Source organism: Mustela lutreola, chromosome 17 (assembly GCF_030435805.1).
Source record: "Mustela lutreola isolate mMusLut2 chromosome 17, mMusLut2.pri, whole genome shotgun sequence".
NCBI classification, from domain to species: domain Eukaryota; kingdom Metazoa; phylum Chordata; class Mammalia; order Carnivora; family Mustelidae; genus Mustela; species Mustela lutreola.
The window spans coordinates 44,376,516-44,402,183 of NC_081306.1; the positions used below are offsets into that span (position 1 = coordinate 44,376,516).

General features: G+C 56.1%; 1 protein-coding gene across 3 annotated transcripts; it reads left to right on the plus strand.

The window, feature by feature from the left end:
- Positions 1-24,642, plus strand: RCC1L (RCC1 like). Of its 3 annotated transcripts, XM_059154748.1 has the most exons (12): positions 1-378; positions 2,479-2,608; positions 7,283-7,411; positions 8,238-8,304; positions 9,543-9,594; positions 9,936-10,040; positions 10,373-10,457; positions 12,709-12,890; positions 15,614-15,701; positions 16,769-16,942; positions 18,880-18,965; positions 23,917-24,642. In XM_059154748.1, exons 1-12 carry the CDS (start codon positions 58-60, stop codon positions 23,992-23,994), a joined length of 1,497 nt encoding a protein of 498 aa, XP_059010731.1. In that variant the 5' UTR covers positions 1-57; the 3' UTR covers positions 23,995-24,642. The 3 variants fall into 3 exon arrangements, with proteins under 3 accessions (XP_059010731.1, XP_059010733.1, XP_059010732.1); XM_059154749.1 differs by lacking the exon at positions 9,936-10,040 and having other exon boundaries at positions 3-378; XM_059154750.1 differs by lacking the exons at positions 8,238-8,304; positions 9,543-9,594; positions 9,936-10,040; positions 10,373-10,457 and having other exon boundaries at positions 2-378.
- The last annotated feature ends 1,026 nt before the right edge of the window (positions 24,643-25,668 follow it).

Here is a 25,668-nt window from a genome sequence, read left to right on the forward strand (position 1 = left end):
GTTCAGGGGTCACTCAAGATGGCGGCGCCCAGGAGGCGCTGAGGCGTGAAGCGGGGAATGGCGCTGGCGGCGCTGGCGGCCGGGCCTCGGCTGGGGCGGCTGCTGAGCGGACCGGGACCGGGGCTGCGGGCGGGGCGGGGGCACCGGACGGCGGCCGGGCGCTCGCCGAGCTCGCGCGAGGCGGACGCCCCGGTGTTCCAGTACGTGGGCGAGCGGGCAGCCCGTGCCGACCGCATCTTCGTGTGGGGCTTCAGCTTCTCGGGGGCGCTGGGCGTGCCCACCTTCGTGCTGCCCAGCGCGGGGCCCAAGCCTCGCGCCGGCTCGCGGCCGCCCCGCAGGATCCAGCCCGTGCCCTACCGCCTGGAGCTGGACCAGAAGGTGCGGGCCGCGCGGCTCTGTCCCTGCTCTGTCCCTTCGGAGCGCCCTCTGGCCTCCGCCGCTGCTCCCCGAGGCCCTCGGCCGGGAGCTGGGACGCTGGGTGGTCCCGCGGCGGGGAGGACGACCCTCAGCGGGCTGCAGGCCCAGGTGGGTGGGGGGAGGGCGTTAGGGTCTCACGTTTAACGAGTGGCCGACATGCGCCCCTGCAGTGCCGGACTGGCGTCATCCGCACGTCACCCCCGGAGCAGGGGGTTGTCACCGGAGTCACACTTACGTTCCCAGGGGTCGCAGAATATACTTTCTCTAATTTCAGCCCTTTTAAGTGCATTGAGACTCCGTTTTACAGGCTGGCCTGGGGCCTGCGCTGGACAGTGTTCCACGTGTGCTGGAAAGGGATGAGCGTTCTGCCATGGTCCGGGGCCCGGGGGGGGGGGGCTTGATGTCAGGTCAAGTGGGTTAGTGACTCCTTGGTTGACCTGTTATTTGCTCCAGCTGTTCTCCACCACCTCAGGCAGCCGCAGTGGTCAAACATTAGCTGCTGATTGTTTTCAGCAAATAGCCCTGGGGAGGAGGCTGTTTGCCCTGGGTGATACGTGGGTCAGGTCACGGGAGGAGAGCCGGGCGCATGGGGTCTTCCAGGGAGCCACGGGACGGATGAGAGGAGAACGCTCTGGGAATGGGGCTTTGAAGTTCCTCCAAACCCTTTTCTTCCTCTTGCAGTGGCGGCCGGACTGTTGGCCTGTGCGGTCACTGTGACCTGTTCCTTTTCAGAGCTACCGCAGAGCTTCGCGGAGGGGAATGGGAATAGGTCGAGTTGAAATGCTGCAAAGCATTTTGCCGAGGTTAAAGAAATGCATATTCTCTAACCACAAAGCTTGCTGTTCTTAGGGAGACTCAGCTGCTTTTCTGGAGTCAACAGTCCCCAGATCGCTTGAAGTCTTTGATTGATTTCCAGAGTTCTGGGGGGGGGGGGGAGAGATTCTGGCATTTTGCCAGTGTTCTTGTCGATCTGCCGTTTTCACTGATGTCACTCAGTCCATGTCCTTTTAATGTCATTACTGATAGGGTTGGATCGCATCTGCCGTCTTGGTGTTTGTTTCTGTAGGTCTTTTGTTTCTTTCTTCATCCTTTGCTGCCTTCTTTTGTGTTAAATAGAGTAGCTTTTATTTATTTATTTTTTAATAGATTTTATTTATTTATTTGTCAGAGAGAGAGAGCGCGAGCGAGCACAGGCAGACAGAGTGGCAGAGGGAGAAGCAGGCGCCCCGTGGAGCAAAGAACCCGATGTGGGACTGGATCCTAGAACGCTGGGATCATGACCTGAGCCGAAGGCAGCCGCTTAACCAACTGAGCCACCCAGGCGTCCTATAAATAGAATACCTTTTAAAATTCCTTTGTTGGGGGAGCGCCTGGGGGCTCAGTGGGTTAAGTTCCTTTGTTGGGTGTTTTGCTGTATATTTGAGGTTTTTCTTGGGATTATGTCAGTATTACAACATTACGATACAGTATTATCACAGTCTATGTTAGGTTGATAGTGACCTCATTCCGAAACAAACAAAAAACGATAGCACCTTTGTTCCAACAAAGCTCTGTTTCTTCCTCTCTCCCTTGTAGGGTTATTGTGATATGTATTTACATTTTAAGCCCAGTAATACGGTTTTAGAGTTATTATTTAATTTATTTTTTTGAGTAATCTCTACCCCCAAGTGTGGGTTGAACTCACGACCCTGAGATCAAGAGTTGCCATGCGCTACAGATGGACTGTCAGCCAGCCTTTCAGTTCTTTAAATATGGTTTTCATTTTTTATTTATTTTATTTAATTTATATTTTTAAACTTTATTTATTTATTTGTTAGAGAGCACAGGCAGGGGGAGTGGCAGGCAGAGGGAGAAACAGGCAGAGGGAGGATCAAGGAGTCCAAACTGTGACTCGGTCCCAGGACCCTGGGGTCATGACTTGAGCTGGAGGCAGATGCTTAACTGACTGAGCCACCCAGGCGCCCCAGTGCTATATGTTCTTTGGGCAAACAACCTGTCATTTATTGCAGAGAAAACTCAATGTCACAAATCAGCTCATGCTTTATGGGAACTCTTTTGCAGATTTCCTCTGCTGCCTGTGGCTATGGATTCACACTGTTGTCCTCTAAAACCAAGGATGTGACGAAAGTTTGGGGTATGGGGCTCAACAAAGATTCCCAGCTTGGATTTCACCAGAGCCGCAAAGATAAAAGTGAGTGTGCTCCCCTTGGCTACTCTGTGCTGCGACTGGTCTGAGGGGGCTCTCCCTTTTGTTTTCAAGAATGTGATGACACGGGGCGCCTGGGTGGCTCAGTGGGTTAAAGCCTCTGCCTTCCGCTCAGGTCATGATCTCAGGGTCCTGGGATCGAGCCCCACATCGGGCTCTCTGCTCAGCAGGGAGCCTGCTTCCTCCTCTCTCTCTGCCTGCCTCTCTGCCTACTTGTGATCTCTCTCTGTCAAATAAATAAATAAAATCTTTAAAAAAAAAAAAAAAGAATGTGATGACACAAACCAGACTGGCAAAACAGAATAGAGGGAGTCTTACACGAATGTTATTTGGAACTGTCTGGACTAGATTGCTTGTGAGCCCCTTTGGTAATAACACTGGACCTGTAGGCAAAAGAGGCTTTGATGATAAGTAAAGATATTCCTCTTATTGTGCCTGATATATAAAAATTTTTTTAAGATTTTATTTATTTATTTGACAGACAGATCGCAAGTAGGCAGAGCAGCAGGCAGAGAGAGAGGAGGAAGCAGGTTCCCTGCTGAGCAGAGAGCCCAATTCGGGACTCGATCCCAGGACCCTGGGATCATGACCTGAGCTGAAGGCAGAGGCTTAACCCACGGAGCCACCCAGGCGTCCCTATGAATTTTTTTAAAAGATATTATTTATTTATTAGAGAGAGAGAGAGAGTGTGTATGTGTGCGCACATGTGTACAGGGGGAGAGGGAGAGAGAGAATCCCAGAGCAGACTCCGCACTGAGCATGGAGCCTGCTGTGGGGCTCTATACCGGGATCATGAAATCATGACCCAAACTGAAATCGAGAGTCGACTGCTTCACTGTCCAAATCACCCAGACACCCAGCCTGATTTATAAATTATTTCTAAATTTAAATATAAATATTAATTAAATATAAATATATATGAATTTATAAATTAAACTTTATCATAGATAGGTATGCCAAAGAAAAAAATAGAGTGTATATGGGGTTTAGTCCTGTCTGTAGTTTCAGGCATCCAAGGGGTCTTGGAATGTATCCCCTGTGGATAAGGGGGTTCGGCTGTACTGGACCGTACGTACCTTTACTGTCTGGATAAACCTTTTCATTTTTTTCTTGTTTTCTCATTCATGGGCAAATAACATTTTTGCACGGTTTTGGTCAGTGGGTATCTTCTGCCTTTCACTTAATTCTGTATCAGAATTCTTTTAGAAGTCAGCACTGAAGGCTGTATTAGCTGTAAGACGCCACATTGAATTTGTTATACCTTTTCCTGGGATCACGTTTCAGCACACACACAAATGGACAGAGGGAGGCATGCCAGCTTTACGTACCAACTCAGCCCGTTTGGTTTTGTTCATTTCCCGCACTTTCCCCTCAATAATTTTTTTAAAGATTTTATTTATTTGACGGGGAGACAGAGAGAGGGAACATAAGCAGGGGCAGAGGGAGAGGGAGAAGCAGGATCCCGCCGAGCAGGGAGCCTGATTTGGGGCTTGATCCCAGGACCTGGGATCATGACCTGAGCCAAAGGCAGATGCTTAATAATTGAACCACCCAGGTGCCCCTCCCCTCACTAATTTGAATCAAATCCCAACATTATTAATTTTGTTGGTAAATATTTTAGTATGCATCTAAAAAAATAAGGCCCTTGGGGTGCCTGGGTGGCTTGGGTCAGGTCCTGGGATTAGTCCCGCGTTAGGCTCTCTGCTCAGCAGGGAGCCTGCTTCTTCCTCTCTCTCTGCCTGCCTCTCTGCCTACTTGTGATCTCTGCCTGTCAAATAAATAAATAAAATCTTAAAAAAAAAATAAGGACCTTCAAAAAAAAAGTAAATGCGACATCATTTTCACACCTAAAAATAATGAACAATATAATCCCTTTGTGTTACTAAATACCCAGTTTTCAAAATTGTTAATTATCTCATAAATGTCATTAGATTCTTATTTTATTTTATATATTTTATTTTTTTTATTTTTTTAAAAATTTTATTTATTTATTTGACAGACAGAGATCACAAGTAGGCAGAGAGGCAGGCAGAGAGAGAGGAGGAAGCAGGCTCCCTGCTGAGCAGAGAGCCCGATGCGGGGCTCGATCCCGGGACCCCGAGATTATGACCTGAGCTGAAGGCAGCGGCTTAACCCACTCGAGCCACCCAGGCGCCCCTATATATTTTATTTTAAAGATTTTATTTATGTATTTGATAGAGACACAAGTAGGCAGAGAAGCAGGCAGAGAGAGAGGGGAAGCAGGCTCCCCGCTGAGCAGAGAGCCCGATGCGGGACTCGATCCCAGGACCCTGGGATCATGACCTGAGCCGAAGGCAGAGGCTCAACCCACTGAGCCACCCAGGCATCCCGCCAAGGCTTACTTTCTTAAGGAAGAAAAAAAAAAAAGGAATAGGGACGCCTGGCTGGTCCAGTGGTGAAGTGTGTGACTTTTGATCTCGGGGGTGTGGGTTTGAGCCCTACAGTGGGTGTAGAGGTTACTTAAAAATAAAATCTCAGGGGCGCCTGGGTGGCTCAGTGGGTTAAGCCGCTGCCTTCGGCTCAGGTCATGATCTCGGGGTCCTGGGATCGAGTCCCGCATCGGGCTCTCTGCTCGGCAGGGAGCCTGCTTCCTCCTCTCTCTCTCTGCCTGCCTCTCTGCCTATTTGTGATCTCTGTCTGTCAAATAAAATAAAATAAAATCTTTAAAAAAAAAAAAAAAAAAAAATAAAATCTCAGGACGCCTGGGTGGCTCAGTGGGTTAAGCCTCTGCCTTCAGCTCAGGGTCCTGGGATCGAGTCCCGAATCGGGCTCCTTGCTCAGCAGGGAGCCTGCCTCTCTCTCCACCTCTGCCCACCTCTCTGCCTGCTTGCGTGCTTTCACTCTCTCTCTTTCTGACAAATAAATAAATAGAATCTTAAAAAAAAAATCTCTAGGGGCACCTGGGTGGCTCAGTGGGTTAAGCCTCTGCCTTCAGCTCGGGTCATGATCTCAGGGTCCTGGGATCGAGCTCTGCTCAGCGGGGAGCCTGCTTCCCCCTCTCTCTGCCTGTCTCTCTGCCTACTTGTGATCTCTCTCTCTCTTTGTCAAATAAATAAAAAATATTTTAAAAAATAAATAAATAAAAATAAAATCTTTAAAAACGAAAGAAAAGAGAAAAAGAGATCACATTGTTTAGCCTATAGAATTCTCCAGTCTGGAGTTTGCTGTGGTTCCGTCTAATGTCATCTTCTGTACTTCTGATAGCTGTATTTACGGCCCGATTCCCCTTATGTGATACATTGAAGGCTTCCCAGGCCCTTAGGGGTCTGTGCAGGTAGCACTGGAGGATGTATACACCAACAACGTGGTCTGCTTTCTTCCATGTCGCCTAGAATCACAACATCTCGGTGTGATAAAGCAGTTACTCCATGCTGATAGAAAGCTCTCTCCAGGGCGTCTGGGTGGCTCAGGGGGTGAAGCATGTGCCTTCAGCTAAGGTCGTGATCTCAGGGTCCTGGGATCTAGCCCCGCATCGGGCTCTCTGCTCAGCGGGGAGCCTGCTTCCTCCTCTCTCTCTGCCTGCCTCTCTGCCTACTTGTGATCTCTGTCTGTCAAATAAATAAAATTTTAAAACAAACAAACAAAAGTATAAGTTTCTTCTATAGAGTGACTTCTAAAGAACTTTCCCCTTACTCGCTTATTTATTTATTTATTTATTTTTAAGATTTTATTTATTTATTTGACAGAGATTACAAGTAGGCAGAGAGGCAGGCAGAGAGAGAGGAGGAAGCAGGCTCCCTGCTGAGCAGAGAGCCCGATGCGGGGCTCGATCCCAGGACCCCGAGCTCATGACCTGAGCGGAAGGCAGCGGCTCAACCACTGAGCCACCCAGGCGCCCCTTACTCGCTTATTTAAAAGTTAAAATGTTCAGGGGCCTCTGGGTGGCTCCCTTGGTAGAGTGCGCAACTCCAGATCTCAGGGTCATGAGTTCGAGCCCCACGTTGGGTGTAGAACTCACTGTAATTAATTAATCAATTAAGAAAAATTTAATTTTAGGGATCTTATTTTATTGTTGAAATAATCTCTGTGCTCAGTGTGGGGCTCGAACTCACGACCCTGAGATCAAGAGTCTTATGCTCTACCAGGCATAGGGCCAGGCGCCCCTACAATTTTCTTCTTTGACTAGAGAGCATATTTGTGTATTTGAGAACCTCCAGGTACACTAGAATATTTTGGAGAAAAGGCTGCTTTTTGCTTCTGTCCTCTTAGCCACCCATTTTTTCTCCCTGAAGACAACCTGTGTTAACAGTTTCCAGTTTCTCCTGGAGAGATGCAGTGCGTACACAAGCAAAGGCCCCCGCGTATCCTTTTTCCCACTTTTTGATATGAGCGGTATCGTGACGTACATGCTGCGCTTCGCTTTACTGGGAAATGGTAGTGGGTCTTCGCCTTTGCTCTCCTCGGATGCAGATGGCGTGACTGACCCAGGAAGGCTCACCGGAGGCAGCGGGGTGCCGCGGGTCCCGGCCCGGGGCCTGGGGTTCCAGTCTTAGCTCTGCCACTCGCTCAGGTGGCTTGACGAGTCCCTCTGATCTCTGTGGGGCATTGTGGGGGTCGGACAGCGTGAGGTCCGATGCCGGGAATGCCGTCCCTCTGGGTCAGTGTGGCCGGCCCTGAACCTGCTCGTTCTTCTTCCAGCCAGGGGGTATGAGTACGTACTGGAGCCCTCGCCTGTCCCACTGCCTCTGGACAGACCTCAGGAGACACAGGTGCTGCAGGTGTCCTGCGGCCGAGCTCACTCTCTCATCCTGACAGACCGCGAAGGAGGTGAGTTGGCCTCTCGGGTTCATGGAGGAGCCGGGGAGCCACTTTGTGCCCTTGGGTCGAAACCGGGTGGTTTGATGGAAACACGTGTCACTAGGGAGGCCACTGGCATTTCCCGCGCAGACCGGTAGGGTGGCTCAAGGTCACCGTTGGGGGCTCCTGCCAGCTCTTCCGTGTTCTCTGCTCTCTGTGATTCTTAGAGAACCTCACGTATTCGTAAACGTGACGGCGCCCACCAGGCCGCCTTCACAAGGCCTCCTGCTCGCTTTGCCATGAAGTCACTAGGCTGCCCGTAGACGGCGTTTTCTGTTGTACTGAAAGGAGCCTGTTGGCCGGCGCTTCCTTCAGTTGGGGGGCTGCTTCCAGAATCCAGAGAGCACAGACTCTCTCCCGAAGAGCAAGTGTTTCTAGGGAAAGGCCGTCTTGCCTAAATGTTCCCAGTTTCATTTTCCAGCTAAGCGTGCTTCGTGGGAAAAGGCAGACGTGGTGATCAGGAACTCTTTCCAGAGCAGCTGTGGCGTGCGGGGCAGCCTCTAGGGACACGTCCCGGGGTGGGGGTTGTGGGGCCTTCCCTGGGAGGTGCTCGCCTCAGAAGGGCCTGCAGGGGAAGGCAGAGGGGCCTGGCAAGGTGGCCCAGGCTGCTGCTGGAGGGCCGGGCCCCAGCTGGCCTACGGGTGCACCTGCAAAGGCTGGGGGTGTCCGAGAAGGCAACCGGGCGCTTAGCCTGCGTGTTTGGAGCGAGACCCCTTCCGAGATCCCCTTGCAAGTCCTGACATTCAGGGATCCCACGAGCCCGCAGAGTGGGTTTCACTGGTGGTCTTTTCTGCAGTCTTCAGCATGGGAAACAACTCTTACGGGCAATGTGGAAGAAACGTGGTCGAAAATGAAATTTATAGGTGAGTTCCCCAAAGGACTTCCCCGGATCGTGTTAAGCATTTAACATTTCCCGTGTGGTTAGTAAGTGATGGACCCACAGAGCAGGAAGTGGCAGGCTTCCCCCTGCTTGAGAGGGGAGGTGAGAGTCCCTGGAAGGCTGTGGAGGGGTCGTGGAGGGGTCGCTCCGCGGAGGGCTGAGCTCTGTGGAGTGCCTGGGTGGAAGGGAGGGTGGTCGAGCGTTGACTGTGGTGCGTCGGACTTGTTCCGAATTAGTTTTTTACTTTTACCGAATTGATTAACTTTAAAAATTCCCCTCTATCCTATTTATTTCAATCTTTGTTTTTTTAAGACTTTTTTTTTTTTTTTTAAAGATTTTATTTATTTATTTGACAGAGAGAGATCACAAGCAGGCAGAGAGGCAGGCAAAGAGAGAGAGAGGAGGAAGCAGGCTCCCTGCTGAGCAGAGAGCCCAACGCGGGGCTCGATCCCAGGACCCTGAGATCATGACCTGAGCCGAAGGCAGCGGCTTAACACACTGAGCCACCCAGGCGCCCCAAGACTTTTTTTTTAAGTGATCTCTACACCCAACGTGGGGCTCAAACTCACAGATTGAGAGTCATATGTCAACCCAGTGAGCTAGACCTTTACTGATTTTGGTCTTTAAAAAGATTTCCTTCTCTTTTCTCACACTCTGCTGTTGGGTCTGAGTACGAGTCTCATTTTGGGCAGTATATTAAGATCACCAAAGTGGGGGGCACCTGGGTGGCTCAGTCGGTCAAGCGTCCGCCTTTGGCTCAGGTCATGGTCCCAGGGCTGGGATCGAGCCCCGCATGGGGCTTCTCGCTCAGCAGGGGCCCTGCTTCTCCCTCTCCCACTCCCTCTGCTTGTGTTCTCTCTCTGTCTTCCTCTGTCTCTGACAAATAAATAAAATCTTAAAAAAAAAAAAAAATCACCAAAGTCGGGGCAGCTGGTTGGCTCAGTCTGTAGAGCACGTGACTCTTCATCTTGGGGTTGTGAGTTTGAGCCCCACGTTGGGCACGGAGCCTATTTAAAAATAAAAAATCACCAAAGGGTGTTGTCCTGTTTTACTCTCCTGCCTTGGCCTACCTCTCCCCTGTATTTGACCTTGAGAGTTGCCCTAACAGATAACTGTGTGCACGTGGGGGCTGTCAGTTAGGGGCGACAGGCGGGGGCGGAACCACACGGCGCTTATGACGACTGTACCTCTTGCTTCTCCCTAAATGGCGCGTGGCTGCAGCGAAAGTCACAAAGTCAACCGAATGCAGGACTTCGACGGACAGGTGGTTCAGGTAGGGCACGCCCCAGAGAGGTGCTGAGAGCCTGTCCTCCAGGCCCCTGGAGGTGTTTTTGCAGGGGTGAAAGGTGTGTGTGGGGGGGTGGTGACGGCAGATGGGTCGGGGCAATTATCTGAGTTAATCAATTATTTTAGTAGAAATGATTGCCCGCCTCCTGTAGGTCAGGAGGGTATTGGTTTCCACCAGGTTACGGGGGTACAGAGTTTAGTACGGTTTCGGGGGGAGGCCCAGGCTCAGTCAGTTGTGTGTGCGTCCCGGGCTGGCCGTGTCGTGCTCACCGTTTTATTCCCGTCCCTGGTGCCGCGCCTGGCACACGGTCCGTGCTCACCATACAGGCTTCAGCGCGTAAGCGGACGCTTATGGGAAGGGCCCTGAGAGCGCAGGAGGATCGCTCAGGCTCGCGGGGGTGGAAGGGGAGGACAGAAGGCACCCCGGAGAAGGTGACAGAGGCGTGGGTCAGACAGGCCGGGGCTGGCTGGTCGGAAAGGGGTTATGGCAGAAGGAGGGGGCGCCCCGAGGGCTTACAAGGGTGGATGGGGAGCTAGTGACCAAGACCGGAGGCCGGTGGGGAGGTCGAGGAGGGGACGGGGAAGAGAAAGGCCTATGGAGGAGGGGACCGGGCAAGAGTCCGGTGCGGAGGCCGCGCGGGGCAGCCTGCCTGGGCCCGGCCGGCTCACTGGTCGGGAGGGTATGTGGCGAGCTTTGGGTCCGTCCACCGGGATGCCGAGCTCCCAAGGATTTCTCATCAGCCTCCCCTCTGTTCGTCTGGCAGGTGGTTTGTGGCCAGGACCATAGCCTGTTCCTGACGGACAAAGGAGAAGTCTACTCTTGCGGCTGGGGCGCCGACGGGCAAACGGGTAGGGGTCCTCCCCCACTGGGGTTGGCGCACTAGGGAGCAGGGGCTCTGGGACTCTTGTGGGCGAGCACCTGCCTTCCTGAGGCTCATCCCTCTCCCACCGCCCCGGCCGGCCTGTCCCGTCTCATTCCCCTCGCCCCCAGCGCCCATGGCAACCATCCCGGAAAGGGTTGGGTGGAAGATGCCAGATGCCGCTGGAGACGTAAGGTTCACAAAGGCCAGCTAAAGAGAGCGCGGCTTTAACCCTTCCGAGGAGAATGGGCTGGAAATCGGGAGGAATGAGGGATAAGCTTTATTAACCTTGCTCATTTAATCCTCCTGTGTTTTGAAATTTGTCTGGAGGGAGGGCCTTGAAATGTAAGATTCCAGTCTTGCACACGTCCTCCGTGAGACCCCCACCGCATGAGGTCACCTTTGTGCTTGGGCTCGTGTTTCCTTCTCTTCTTGTTCATGCGTGCACATCTTTTGTATTGTGACAATAGCACAGGTGTGACTTTTACACGCGTGTTTTCTCTTGTCGGTACAGTGTTCACAGTTGCGTTTTGAATAATTTGTGCGCTACAGCATCAAGCTCATTTACAGTGAGATAAATGACTCGTTACTTACCAAATCGTTAGTTAATCATTACCCTGTTGTCAGGAGGTACATTTTTGGGGGGGGCGGGGGTAGCCCCACGTTGGTCATTGAAGATATTATGACATTTATCGTGTATACACACACTTTTTCTTTTGGGGGATTGTTGCCGTAGGATTGATTCCCAGGAGTGGATCAGAAGAGGAGAATATTTTTGCGTTTTCAGAATGTATCATTAGGTTGTTTTCTAAACATCGCACCGGCCCGTACTGTCCTTCGCCACGTACAGAAGTTACCATGGTGGCCATAAGCTCTCCAGCGACAAATACTGTCTGTCTAAGTGTGCTGATTTCATCCCTGTGCCAGTCTGTTCACATGCGTTTTTTCGGTAGCTATAAAGTCGAAGGTTCTCTTTGTTTTTAAAAATTGTGCTGTGGGTCATTTTTGAAAAATCAGCTTTTTTTTTTTTTTAAAGATTTTATTTATTTATTTGACAGGCAGAGATCACAAGTAGGCAGAGAGGCAGGCAGAGAGAGAGGAGGAAGCAGGCTCCCCGCTGAGCAGAGAGCCCGATGCGAGACTCGATCTCAGGACCCTGAGATCATGACCTGAGCTGAAGACAGAGGCTTAGCCAACTGAGCTACCCAGCTGCCCCGAAAAATCAGCTTTTCACAAAAATAAGAAGCTCGTTGACAGATGTATTGCGACAGCCCAGAGAGGAATAAGGGGAGATGTGAAAGCCCCGCTCGCTGGAGACGGCCGCGCTTACCAGCTTCCCGGTCCGTTCCAGAAGCGAGCCGTCGTAGGTGACAGCTGGCCTCCCTGCCCTTGCTTGCTGGGCCTGGTGTCCAGCTCTGCAGGCCCCTGCAGTCGGTTCCTGGAGCCGGCCTCTTGCAGCCCCAGGGCCTTGGCACAAGCCTACCCTTCCTTATGGGTTGAGTAACTTTTGACCGTGGGCTCCTGTTTCATTGAATTGACCTTGTGGAAACTGGAGGGGCCTAAACGGAGATGCTCTCCTTCAGAGAGGATGCAGGTTCGCGATTGTCTGTCGCTAAGGGGTGCTGCGAGTCTGATGCTGCCCTGGGTCCCGTTGCGAAGCCTGATTTACAGTGGGAGTCTGGGGTGTGCGTTCTGCCTTGGTCCTGCTGCCAGGGCTCCCTTTCCGTCACGGCGTGGACGGTACCATTTGTTCCACTGGCCTCTGGCCACCTGCCTTTTCTCCTGTTTGCTGTCTGCCGCGCCGGTGGGCCAGTTCCGGCTTACTGTTATTTTGGTGGGGGGACATGGGGAGCTGGGGTGGACTGGGCTCTGGGAGAGTTCCTTCATTTTCTGGTAAGCCCAGCAGTGCACTGGAGATCGCTGGCTGCACAGGTCCGTGTGTGTGTTCCCACAGGGTCCCCTGGCCTCATTGTGTCGTGCGGTTGTGTCTCGTAAACGTTTCTAACTTGAGTCAGACTTAGAAAGTCTCTGGGGTTTTAAAAATAAACGCTTACTCTTCTGTTTCTTCCTCCTCTGAGAGAGCGTGGAGCAGGAAGCTGTAGAGTACGGAGAGGAACAGATTAGCCATGCCGAGCCGATGCTCGTAAAGCATTTAAAACTGTGCTCGGCACATAGGAAGCCCCTGGAAGCGTCTGTGCCAAGAGTCTGTGACTGGGAGTAACGCTTTGCCGTTGCGGCAGGTCTGGGTCACTACAACATCACCAGCGTGCCCACCAAGCTGGGCGGGGACCTGGCCGGAGTGAACGTCGTGCAGGTGGCCACCTACGGTGACTGCTGCCTGGCCGTGTCTGCCGAGGGCGGCCTCTTCGGATGGGGGAACTCGGAGTACCTGCAGCTGGCCGCTGTCACCGACGCCACACAGGTACGGGGCCGCGCGCAGCCGGGCCTGGGAGCTTGGTAGACATGGAGGGTCACGGGCGTTTGTAAGACGTTCTTCTGGGGCGCCCGGGCGGCTCGGTTGGTTGGGTGTCCGACTCTTGGGCATGTCATGGTCTCGGGGTGGTGGGATGGACCCCCAGGTTGGACTCCGCGGCCTGCCGGGAGTCTGCTGCAGCTCTGCCCCTCCCCTGCTGGTGTGCGTGGGCACGTGCTCTCTCTTTCTCAAATAAATAAGCACATCTTGATAGAAAAGAGCTTCTTCAGCAAAGTGCGACGTGGGAAGTGCTGTTTAGGTCCGACCACCTGTAAGGCTGCTGGGGTTCAAAGCCATCGTTATCAAGCCTTCGATGCGATACTGGTTCAGAGCGGGCTGACAGGTGCCCCTGTGCGCCCTGTCCTGGTCTGAGGGGGGTGTGAGTTCCCGTGGTGTCGCCATGTGCTTCCTGTTGGCAGGGTGACGCACGTGCCACGTACGGCACATAGATCGCTGGTGCGCACCTGCTCCCCCCCCGCCCTCCCCCGCAGTAGGACACGCACAGGACGCCAGAAGCCACTGCCTGTGGCCTCCCTGTCCCCGCCCCCGCCTTCTCACCGGAGGGAGCCACCATCAGTACAATACAGTAGGATTTTAGACATGAAGGGGAATTGGATATAAAAATAAAAAACTCCACTGCATGAAGAACCTCCCTCTAACCCACATTCAGCAGTTCTCAGCTAATGGCCCCAAACCAAAAATAGCCGCGAAAAACCCAAGACGTAATTCACCTTTTTCAAGTGTAGAATTTAAGTGGTTTTTAGTGTAGTCACAAGTCGTGCAGCCGTCTCATTCCAAAAGTTTTACTTTACCTTCCTCCCCCCAACAAAAAAATAATCCTGCATCCCCAGTGGCCAGTTTTGTTGCCATCTGCTTGTCTGCCCTGGATTTGTTTGGTTTTGTTTTTCTTTGAGAGGGAGAGAGCGTGTGCATGGGGCGGGGAGGGGCAGAGGGGGAGAGAGAGAGGAATGTCAAGCAGACTCCCGGCTGATTATGGAGCCTGACACAGGCCTCAGTCTCATGACCCTGAGCTCATGGCCTGACCTGAAACTGGCACTCAGATGTGCAGCTGGTGGAGCCACCAGGCACCCCTGCCCTGGATTATTTTGCAGTAAATCCCAGACATCATATTTTATCCATAAAAGTTTCCGCATCTATCTCTAAAAGGGAAAGACTATTTAAAAAATATACTTTATTCCTTAATACCATCAAACTTCTGACAACATGCAGAAGGTTTAAAATATGTATTTTTTTAAAGAGCTACGTATTCATTGTAGAGCAGAAGTGGGAGGGGTAGGGGGAGAGGGAGAGAGAGAATCTCAAGCAGATTCCCAGCCGTACACGGAGCCTGACATGGGGCTCGATCTTGCCACCCTGAGATCACGGCCCAAGCTGAAATCGAGAGTCGGCCGTTTAACTGACTACGCCTCCAGGTTCCCCTTAAATGTGTATTAGTAAAGAGATCAGCCCAGAGGAAAACTAAAGCCGAGAACAGGATGAGGAGAAGCCTTCCCTGTGGTCCGGCCCAGTGGCTAGAAGTCATAGCTGATAGGGTTCTGAGCTTCCTAGTAGCCAAAGTGGAGAAGAAAACACGCCCATTCAAATGATTCATTGTTTCTAGAAGAGAAACAAATAACACGTTCAGGAAAATTGTTGCTCTTCCTGCTCCCAAATTCTGAGAACCGCATCTCCCAAGGGCTTCCCACGGGGGACAGACCCAGGCTGGTGGCACTGTTACCGCGGCGTGACAGGCGGCCGCACGCCGACACTTCGTGCTTTCGCCCAGCACACACTGATTGTCTCACGGTTTCTGTGGGTCCAGAATCCGGGGGACGCTCAGCCGGGTCCTCTGGCCCTCCCTCAAAGGCTGCAGTCCTCTTCGGACTCGGCGGGAGATGGCTCTGCTTCCAGGACCACACCGGCGGTTGTTGGCAGGACGCAGGTCCTCGTGGGCCGTTGGCCTGGAGCCCCGGTTCCTCGCAGGTGGTGAGCCCACTAGCTGTTGGCCCGGCCGTCCTCGGTTCCTGGCCACGTGGGCTTCTCCGTGCGCAGCTCCCACCATGGCGCGTTTTATCATTTAGTCTTGGCAGTGACCTGCCCTGGCTTTCCCTGGCGCTCTGCTCCTTAGAAGCCGCTCACGAGGTCCGGCCCCACACCAGACAGCCTCTAGCCGGTGTGTCCACATCCCGCCTGTGCCCCTGCTTCAGCCTCTCTGACCTTGGTCGGACTCCCTGCAGGTGCCCCTCTGACCCCCTTCCCTGGGTGCCTGCCAGCTCTGTTCTGAGGTGGCCTCTCTCCCCTGGCCTTGTCACCCCTCCTCATCCTTCGGGACCCCGGATAAAACGAAGCCTTCTCGGGCGCTCCCCCAGATTAGATCCGGTTCCGTGACACTCCGTCTCCTTCGCTGCATTCGGTGCAAGTTAATTTGGGCTCATTTTGGCCAGGCTCCTACCTCTTCCTCCGGACTCCGCTCGGGGACAGGGACCAAGTCGCTTCCTTCCTGTCAAATCCCCGGCCCCTGGTTAGGTCTTCAGTGTATCTGGGACGTTCAGGCATGCCTTGGAGATCTCGGAGTCAACGACCGGGGACTTCTCTGCTTTGCACACGAGACGGAGCACTGCGCATTCTCACCGGCGTGTCTTCCTAACACTGTGGCTCTGGTTTTGATTCAGGTGAACGTCCCCCGGTGCCTACCCTTCTCGGGAGTGGGGAAGGTGAAGCAGGCGGCCTGCGGCGGCACGGGCTGTGCCGTGTTAAATGGTGAGACCCTCCTGCGTGCGGTTTGTTGGGAAGCTGGAGGTGGGTGGATTGGGGATGGCTCAGGGCCCACTGGAGTCGCGGCTGCGGCCCTCACCCCGCGGGAGGGAGAGGAGCGTGGCCGTGGGAGGTCTGGTTAGCCTGCGCTCAGTTTCTTTTTTTTAAAATATTTTTAAAAAGATTTTTATTTATTTATTTGACAGGTCACAAGTAGGCAGAGAGGCAGGCCGGGGATGGGGGGAAGCAGGCTCCCTGCCGAGCAGAGAGCCCGATGCGGGGCTCGATCCCAGGACCCTGAGATCATGACCTGAGCCGAAGGCAGAGGCTTTAACCCACTGAGCCACCCAGGCGCCCCATGGGCTCAGTTTCATAGGCGGTGAGGGAGATGTTTTTGACTGAGGATGAGAGCCAGGATTCAGATACAGTCAAACAGCAGCAGGACGGAGTCCTTCCAACCTCCGTAATGATAGCCGACCTCTGGGGTCTCCTCCTCCCTGTCCCTCCCCCTGGGCCAGAGACTCAGCCCCGCCTTCCCCAGGGAGGCTGTGCCCAAAGACACTAGGCAGAGAAGAGAGCCATGGGGTGTGGGTCCCAAGGCCTGTGCCCAATTAAACGCCAGGCACCGCTGAGAAGCAGTAAACCTTCTATGACCAAGATACTCGTTTCTGAGACTTTTAGGAATGTGGCCACAGGTTGGTCGTGTCCTCGGCTTGCTCCTGCCGTCGGTGTGCAATGCAGAACATCTGGGTGGGGGAAACCGTCCCGAGCCTCCCCTGTGCTCAGCGGGCAGCGGGGCGGCTGGCGCCCCGGGCCCGTCCCGGTGAGCTCCAGGTGTGCGAAGCTCGCGTCCTGAGTGAGGTTCGCTGGCTGGACATCTGCCACAAGCAGGACTTGGACAGAGGGAGAGAAGAAACGCAGTTGTAGATCTCTGTCTGTGCGTTCTTGACAAGCAAGGAGGGGGGACGAACCCACCCGCGTGGACACAGGATTTGGGCGGCTTGATCTGAATTTCCAGGGAGGGCGGGCCGCGCCCGTTCGCCCGACTGACTGTGGTGTTTGCTCTAATGCAGGGGAAGGACATGTTTTCGTCTGGGGCTACGGAATTCTTGGGAAAGGACCGAACCTTGTGGAAAGTGCCCTTCCCGAGGTGATCCCGCCCAGTCTCTTCGGCCTGACGGAGTTCAACCCAGGAGTCCACGTTTCCCTAATCCGATGTGGCCTCAGCCACTTTGCCGCCCTGACCAGTGAGTGGCCCGGCCCGGGCGGCCCTGGGGGTGGCTGAGCTTCCGGACCTTCAGGAGGGCGGCTAAGCCACGAGGTGCTTGGCCTCGAGGGCGTATGATGTGCGTCTCCGTCATCCCAGAGTTCCTTGGCTCTGTGGTCAGGCCATGGTAAAGCGAGTGTCCTCGTGAGGACACCTGTTGGCGGTGGGAGAGGGTCGAGCGTGTCGGGGTGCCGGCGGAAGCCAGCTGCGGGCTGGTGAATCCACAGTGGGTGACCAGGAGGCGACAGGGGTGGCCGGAGGTGGGTATGGGAGCCCGTCCTGCGGTCTCGCGGGGGCCAGGCCGCCCGAGTCCTCCAGCGGGATCAAAGGCAGGGCCCAGACGCAGGTTTTCGCCGAGTGTTGCCAGACGACAGAGCCGTAAAGGACCCGTGGCTCGGCGGCCCTCTGGCTGGTGTGTCGCCGCGTCGGTCACGCCGCCTCCACAAGCGCGGCCGGATCGGTTTGCCTCTGTCGCCGACGTGAACGGGACGTGAACGGTCAGGCTGAGCGACGCTCATTTCCCGTTGTGGTTCTCAAGTAGATTGGTGGTTTCCTTGCGATTGGAAAATCACATTTCATGGGAAGTAATTGTTTTCTTTGGGAACATCCGGGCTGGGACGGTGAGTTTGGGTCACCCTGAGTCACGGCAGGTTTTTGAAGCCGTTTTGCCTGAGCCCATAAGAAGCCACACGGCCGAATTCGGGGGTAACAAAGGTGTATTTTCCAGGGCGTTTCCGGCTTACGCTACGTGCAGAGTCGCATGCTTGGAAGCCCGTACGACGTGTTCGACTCGGGGGGACTGTTTCCCGCTTGCTGTCAGGCCATGCGGCCGCTGTGGGTCCCGTGGATTTTCCCCAGCGCCCGGTGGCCGCCTCCACGTGCCGGTTGCTGCCCCGCAGTCAGGGCAGCGTCAGAGCTGGAGCTCGGCCCCGTCTGTGGGCCCCGCATTTGCATCTGGCCAGCTGGGGGTTGGCTGGCGGTGGTGGTTTACCCCCAGGTCTGCTCTCGTTCCGGAGCGGGGGCCAGACTGAATTGCCCCGTCGAAAGGCTCGGATCCGGGCGGGGGTGACCAGGTGACCAAGGAGGACAGTGGGATCAGCCGGCGCCGACAGCCCGGAGCAAGGGGTTCCTTTTTAATCAGCCTGGATTATTGTAGTCCTGGCTTTTCCAGGACTTTTCTTCTATTCCCTGTGACCGCAGCCTTTTGCCAGGAATGGGGTCTCTGGGCCGAGGAGCGCCCCAGCTGGCGTGGACGGAAATCTGCGGCAAAGGCGGGGGTGCGGGCGGTGCGCTGCCGGGGCTGGGGTCCGTCCTGCAGGTTGGCACTTCCAGGGCCCCCTCTGCCTTCAGTCTGCCGGGCCGTCCTCTTTCACGGCGCTTTATACAATCGGTGAATATCCGTTTTTACGGTGAGCTCTGCTCCCTCATCTAGGTCTTGCTCTTTGAGTCGCCGCAGCCCCGTGCGGGCAGGGAGCGTGCGTGTTCAGTCGCGGCCCTGTCCCAGCTCCTGGCACACGGACGTAGACCCGGCCCAGAGAGGCGCTGGTCACTGCGTATCTCTGGACCACATGGTCCCGAGGTACAGAAACCAGATAAGGAATCACGGATCGTCCTGCTTCTCACTCTGTTGGGGTGTGACTCGGGCCCGAGGGGGTCGGCTGCTAGGCTTTGAGGAGGGGCGAGCAGAGCGGGCTGTGCGGAGCTGCTGGCCTCAGAGCTCCGCATGTGCACTCGTCCCCCATGTGACGGGCGCAGCACGTGTCCATTCAAAGGAGAGCATTAAGGCCCGCTGGAGATTGGAATGTGACTTCGGGCCCTCCTGGTCCCTGGTTCTAGAAAGCCTGTTCTCATGACCCTCCTCCTGGAGACTTGCTCTTGGTGTAGCCCCAACCACACACCGTTTTCCTTTCTTTGCAGACAGAGGAGAGCTGTTTGTGTGGGGCAAGAACATCCGCGGGTGCCTGGGCGTCGGCCGTCTGGAAGACCAGTATTTCCCGTGGAGGGTAAGGCTGTGCCGGGTGGGCTTGCGGGCGCGCCCCCGGCGCGGGGCTCCCCCAGCGTGCGGCTGGCCACGGCGCCCCTTCTCAGGTCCCGGCTGTCCCCTCCTGCCCCGCGGCTCCAGGGGGGCCCTGCCGTGGTGAGGAGTCAGGGAGGGCGCCTGGCTCGCTGGGCTCACCGCCCTCAGCGCTGTCCCCCGGCCTGCTGGAGAGGGGAGCAGGCGGGCCGAGGGTTCCAGTCCCTCGTCGGAGGCTGTCTGTGGGCAGGTGGGATGGGGAAACAGAGGCACGCCAGCGCCTCCACAAGGAGAAGGCCACATGCAGGCCGGGTGCCCGGGGGTCCCTGAGAGGGAGAGGTTGGAAACGTCGAAGTTGCTGCGCGGGAGCCGTTTACAGCCTGTGCGGAGGAAAGTCTTACAGCGAATCGGGAAGAAAGGGTGTTCAGTATTCATAGAGCCTGCACAGCTGCCGGAGTCAGAGGATGAAAGCTCTCCTTACGGGGAGGGTACGATTATACAAAACAGGCTCATTGCTGGGCGCCTGGGTGGCTCCGTGGGTTTAGCCTCTGCCTTCGGCTCAGGTCATGATCCCAGGGTCCTGGGATCGAGCCCCACATCGGGCTCTCTGCTCATCGGAGAGCCTGCTTCCTCCTCTCTCTCTGCCTGCCTCTCTGCCTACTTGTGATCTCTGTCTGTCAAATAAATGAATAAAATCTTAAAAAAAAAAAAAGAAAAAAAAAGGCTCATTGCAAAATTAAAGGGGAAAAAAGTTCTTTTCTAAATTGTAGCTTATCTCAGTGATGTTCATGAAGCTCTCCTAGGGAAAAAAGGCGGTTCGTATTTTTGCATACAGACCGTATGTACCCACGTGGTCGCAGAGGTATTATAGAAAATGAGTCTCCCATCTCTTGTCCCAGAGGCCGCTGGCACTGGTTTCTTGGGTTTCTTCCAGACAGTCTCTGCGTTGAGATGTGCGTGCACGCGTGCGTGTGTGTACGTGCTCAAGGCTCTTTGAAGGCTGGTTTTAATGACGTGTTTTGAAATAGTGCAGAGCATTTTTTAAAACCTCAGGTGAAAAGGTGGAAGCAGTGTATAACTTAAATAAAATCAGGATTTGTCCAAAACCCTCTGCAAGACGTTTCGAGGCACCTCAGTCTCTGGGGGGGGGGCTGTTTCCCTTGGCTGAGGCTGTCCTGGTTCCCGGTGACTTCGGCAGGCCCTGCCCCCTTTATAAAGACTAGAGGTGCCACCTCTAGGAAACCAGGTCAGAACGGGGGCTTTCTGTTGGCTAGAGAGAGTGGTGGTGCGCCGGAGGGGTGCGGGCCGGCCGGGCTTCTCGCTCGTCCCGAGCCTGGGATCCCCTTGCTGGTGAGGAATGGACCGTTGCTTGGTGGACAGTGGGGGTCAGGACAGGTGACATGAACGCCCGTGACGCGGAGGTCCCACTCGCTTTCGTGGCAGATCCTCGCTTCTCGCCGAGGGGAAGCGACCGTGTGGCTGGGGTTGGACGCGTACCGCCGTGCCGGGTGTGGGGGGCTCCCTCCGGCCTGCCTTCCCCTCAGATTACAGTGAAGATCAGCAGGGCATTAAGATATGGAATCTTGGCACTGTCCCGTTGATTTGGCCAGGGGTGGTGCCCGCTGTGGGGCGGGAAGCGCCCAGGTGCCAAGGCCACACTTGCTGTTCAGGCCAGAGTCCCCTCCACGGACTCCTCGCTCACCAGGTGGCCTCTGGGAACGTCGCTCCCTGCACGCCTGCTGTCAGGGAGGGACACCCCAGGCCGCCCCCCTGACAGCTGCTTTCCTGTCCAAGCACTGCCCTCCCGCGGGCACTTGGTGGAGCCCTGCCTGCGGGTGGGTGGGAGCGGCCGAGGAGATCCGGGTGTGCTGCTGAGGGCCTGGCCCTCCCCGTGTCCCCCGGGCCCAGAGCTGCCAGCCCGGGCTCTGGGCAACGGCGGGGCAGGAACTGGGTTTGGGGTCCACGGGGTTGGAGTCCTTAAAGATCAGACTTTGTCTCGTGCCGGGTCGCGGGATCTTATTTCCAGACTGTTCCTTGTACTTTCTCTCTGTCGTTGTTGTTGTTGTTTTTAAATGACATGATTTTAATTTTTATTTTATTTATTTTTAAAGATTTTATTTATTTATTTGAGAGAGAGAGAAAGACGTACCAAGAGAGAGCACAGGCGTGGTGGGTGGAGGGGGGACAGGCAGAGGCAGGCTCCCCACTGAGCGAGGACCCCCCCCCGACTTGGGGCTCGATCCCAGGACGCTGGGGTCGCGACCTGAGCCGAAGGCAGAGGCTTCACCGACTGAGCCACCCAGGCGCCCTGTGATTTTTATTTTTTAACAATTTGTATTTTCGTACTAATCTTCGGTGGGGGAACCGTTCTGTCACTTTAAAAGTGTTCCGGGAAGGGGAGAGGAGAGGAGAGCCCTGTGTGTAGCCCCTGCAACAGCATGACTGGTGTCTCGCAGACTCCCAGAGCCCGGGCTGCCCTGACCCTCTGCAGGCTCCCCTGGGGACACCCGCGCCTCCACCCCCGACTCCAACCTCTCTTTCCAGAAGCTTCCCTGGAGGTTGTCGAGCCCCACACTGACACTCAGAGCGGGTCAGGGAGCTCTTCAAGGCCACTCATCCAGCAAGAGGCAGGGCCCAGGGTCAGCCTCTGGTGTGTCTGACTTTGACCCTTCCCTGGTGCCTGAGTTCCAGGCTGTGCGACGGCCTCGGAGCTGGCGGGGTGCGGGGGGAGGCAGGGACATGCCCCCAAGTCTCTGTGGGGCCCCCTCCAGCCTCCCTGCGGCACTGTGGGATCAGGCCACCAGGGCAAGAACTGGAGTGGCCTCCCCCTGCCCTGTCACCACGCAGAAGTGCCCAGACGTCTCTGCCTGTCTGAGGGCCTCTTGCTTTCGTTCCCTGCCCAGGACAGCCTGTGAGGGCCCCGATCCCCACCCCCGGCCGGCCCCTGTGGTCGCTGACGTCAGGAATCCAAGGGGCTGCCCCGCGGCGGGAACCAGGGGCTCTGCATGCAGACCTGCCGCCCCTCGCCGCGCGCCCGCGGGTCGGACCGGGCGGGCTTGGGGCGCGTGCAGGCCGGCCACCCCTCCGGCTGCCAGGCCTCTTCCCGCATGGCCCCGGACCCTGGGCGGGAGGCCTCTGGGGGGCGGGCGTGTGGGGGCCGCGATGGAGTGCAGCCAGGTCGGGGAGCAGCCAGCGCCGCTGTTCAGGGCTCCTTCTCAGCCCCCGACCCCCGCCTTTCTCCGGGGGCGGCCGAGAACTCGTGAAGGGGGACGGTCCTGCTCCGACCGCGCTCACACCTGCGAGAGCCGCTAAGAGCCCCGCAGGCCCGGTGTGGTGCGGGTTTCGGAACTGGGTTTCCCTTTGCGAGAATGCAGCGAGTGCAGGTGGGTTTAGAAGACACTGCGGTTCCCGGAGGAGGACCCAGCGCTCGTGTGGCCGAGGGCAGTGTCGTCTGGGACTCCGTTCAGAGATCCTCAGAGACCGAGAGCCCTCACGCCCGGGGGAGTGGGGACCGCGGGGGTCAAGGGGCTGCAGACGCCAGCCAGTCGGGGCCAGGGGAAGGTGCACCGAGGGCAGTGGTCCCCCCGGTGATGCCCGGGGATGTAGCTAGGAGGTCACCTGGGCCAGTCATCACATAGGTGGCGCATTTCCCCCTCCCACGGCCAGACTGGGACGTGATCGGCGCCCCCACGCCTCGGTGAGGAACCCGCGGACTGGGGTGCTGCTGCTGATTTGCTTACTGACTTCTATTGTGGGTGTCGTGAAACACCTTTCTTTGGGGGAGGGGAGCAGGCGGTGCCTGCCTGGTGGCCCCGAGCCCTTAATGGAGTTGTGTCCTCGCATGCAGGCACCCGGCTTGGGTCCCTGCGGCTGCCCCCGGGAGCTCAGGCCAGGCCCTCTGGCTGAGGCCGCTCCCCGGTCTTGTGCTCAGTCAACTCCGCAGGCTGCGACAGATCCCCGTCCCGGCTGTCAGGCCGCCCGGTAGAGCACGGCCACCGGGGCGGGAGGCCGAATTCGGATCTGCGTGGACACCACAGCAGCCTCAGCGTCCTGCGAGGGAGGGTCGGAGCACTCAGCAGGGCGGGAGCACGGACCTGCAAGCCGTTCCTGAAAATCGGCATTTTGCACACGTGCTGTGTTTGTGTCAGGAACCTCTGCAGAGGCGGCGGGAAGGGTTCCGGTCCAGAGGGAAGGGGCCAGTAAAGGGACAGATGCCGACAGGGTGGGGTTAAAAGGTACCTAATACCGGGGTGCCCAGTCTGCTCAGTGGGTGGAACGTGTGACTCTTGATCTCGGGGCTGAGAGTTCGAGCCCCACAGCGGGTGTAGAGACTACTTAAAAATAAAATTAGAAAAAAAAGGGGATTTCATATCTTTTTCATTCTTTTTCACTGAATGTCCTTTTATAATGTGCCCAGGAGAGGGTCTTACGTATTGAGAAGAACAATAATTCTAGACGGCGATGCCGTCTGCGTGGGTGGGTGTCTGCAGGGCCTGTAGCCCCCTCTGGGACACGGGAGACCTTCCTTGTCGGGGATGCACGTCGTGCAGGAAGCAGCCGGCCCGGGGCTGAGGCTGACGGCGTGCACAGCCAGGGGTTTCCTTCCCAGAGTGGACCCCGCGTCGGGAGCTGGGGCTTCTTGAGCTTCAGGGAGCCATGGGGGCGACCCCCAGGAAAGGTCACCAAGCCCCTGGCTTGGGAACAGGTGTTGACCGCAGGGCTGAGTAGCCTCTGTGGGAGCTGCGGGTTCTGGTAGCCTCTGCGACGGGCGGGTAGGAAGAGTCACGTCTGCCGTCGGCTGGGTAGGACCCCGGGGTCATCAGAACTGCTCTGCTGGGCTCAGGTGGGTCAAGTCACCAAGAGGCAGAGCCGGGGTCAGGCGCAGGCTGGGCGGCTTCTGAACCATGTCCCCTCACGCTGTGCTGGGTCTTGTTCTGCAGGTGACCATGCCTGGGGAGCCTGTGGATGTGGCGTGTGGTGTGGACCATATGGTGACTCTGGCCAAGTCCTTCATCTGAAGCTCCACCCTGGAACCTGGCCTCAGAACCCCTTGGACTGCTTGGCAGAGACCCCAGCGGGGCTGTTGCCGGGGGTCAGAGAAGACCCAGACCCCTTGTGACGCGTGATGCTCTCTGCCAGTGCCCTTAGCAAGAACGTACTGCAAGTCCTGGGACTCAGGCCCCTCTCTGGCCGAGGGTGGGACCCGCTGCATCACCACGGGGGGCTGTCCTCATCCAGCCAAGCACCAGCGAGAGGGGCCCCGGGCTGTGTGTCTCATCTGACCCGAGCAGCTGATCTGGGGGGAAGCTTAGCTCTACGCCGTGCCGTTCTGTTTGTGCTTGAAGGTTGCCGGACGGCTCTAGTGGCCAGGAGGGGTTCCGCAAGCCTCAGCCCCCAGCAGAGCTCATGGTGAGCGTGTGGGCGTCAGGGCCAGTCCCCGCCCGACTGCGGGAGCCGGGCTGAGAAGCTTGGAGAAGTTAGAGCGAGGCCAGGTTCTTGTGCACCGAACACCCCCTGCTTTCAGGAGCTTGGCTGGAGGGCGAGCCCCCGAGAAGAGATCCAGAAATCGTGGAAAAGAGTTGAGGTAGTAACATCAACTTGGCCTTTCGTTTAAAAACATCTTTGGAAAATCTCTTTTGGAATAAAGTCTATTTTCTGCCTTTTTATTTTTGAGCACTGAAGAGGTGTTTTTTTTTTAAACTTACTTGATCATTTAGACATTCGCTCACAAAAACAAGGCTTTTGTTAAAGAGACGACTAGAAGCCAGCGACAAATACTTCCGAAGACGGTCCTGCCTGAAAACGGTGTGTCTGCACAGTCGCCTCCCTACGGCTTCGCTGGGAGAAAATGACAACCGGGTCACCCCCCTCTGACTCATTCCCTCAACAGATACTCTGTCCCCACCGGGGCAGCTACTGTCGGTCACACTGGACCACTCGGGGACGACGCCCCCGGAAGCAGGTCCCACACAGCTTACGTTCTGGGAGGCGAAACACAGCGACAGGCCCAACGGAGAGTAGGGCGCTTCCCTGCGTGGGCCGTGGAGACCAGCAGAGCCGGGGAACGGGGCTGGCCGTGCGGGGGCTTTGCAGGAAGGGGACGGTCGGGGCGGCTGGCTGGCTTGGTCCGTGGAGCTCGGGGTTGGGGGTCCGAGACCCATATTGGGTGTAGAGATGACTTAAAAATACAGTCTTTAGGGGGTGCCTGGGTGGCTCAGTCAGTTGAACGTCTGACTCTTGATTTCGGCTCAGGTCATGACCTTAGGGTTGTGGGTTCAAGCCCCTTGTTGGGCTCCACGCTGGGCGGCACGAGCCTGCTTGGGATTCTCTCCCTCTGCCCCTCCCCCCGCTCATGCCCGCTCTAAATAGTGAAACAGTCACTGAGTAGTCCTTGCTGTGAGCTGAGGCCGGAGGACCTAGCCAGGTCCCATGGACCTTGTGTCTGGGGCAGCAGCCCCGGGACCACCTCCTGGGCTCGCGTCCCCTCCATTTGTCCGTGGAGAACCGGCTCCTTCACTTGCCACGAAAGATCTTCCGTAAACTTGAGAGTAAGTGACTTGTCGGTTTCCTTCCCGAAACTCCTGGCTGGGCCGTGTACCGTGCCCCCCGCCGGCGGTGGAGAACAGAGATCCGTCCCCGTGCAGTCTTAGAGCACCTGCCGATTCAGGGAGGGCGCGTGCCCCGGAAGGTCA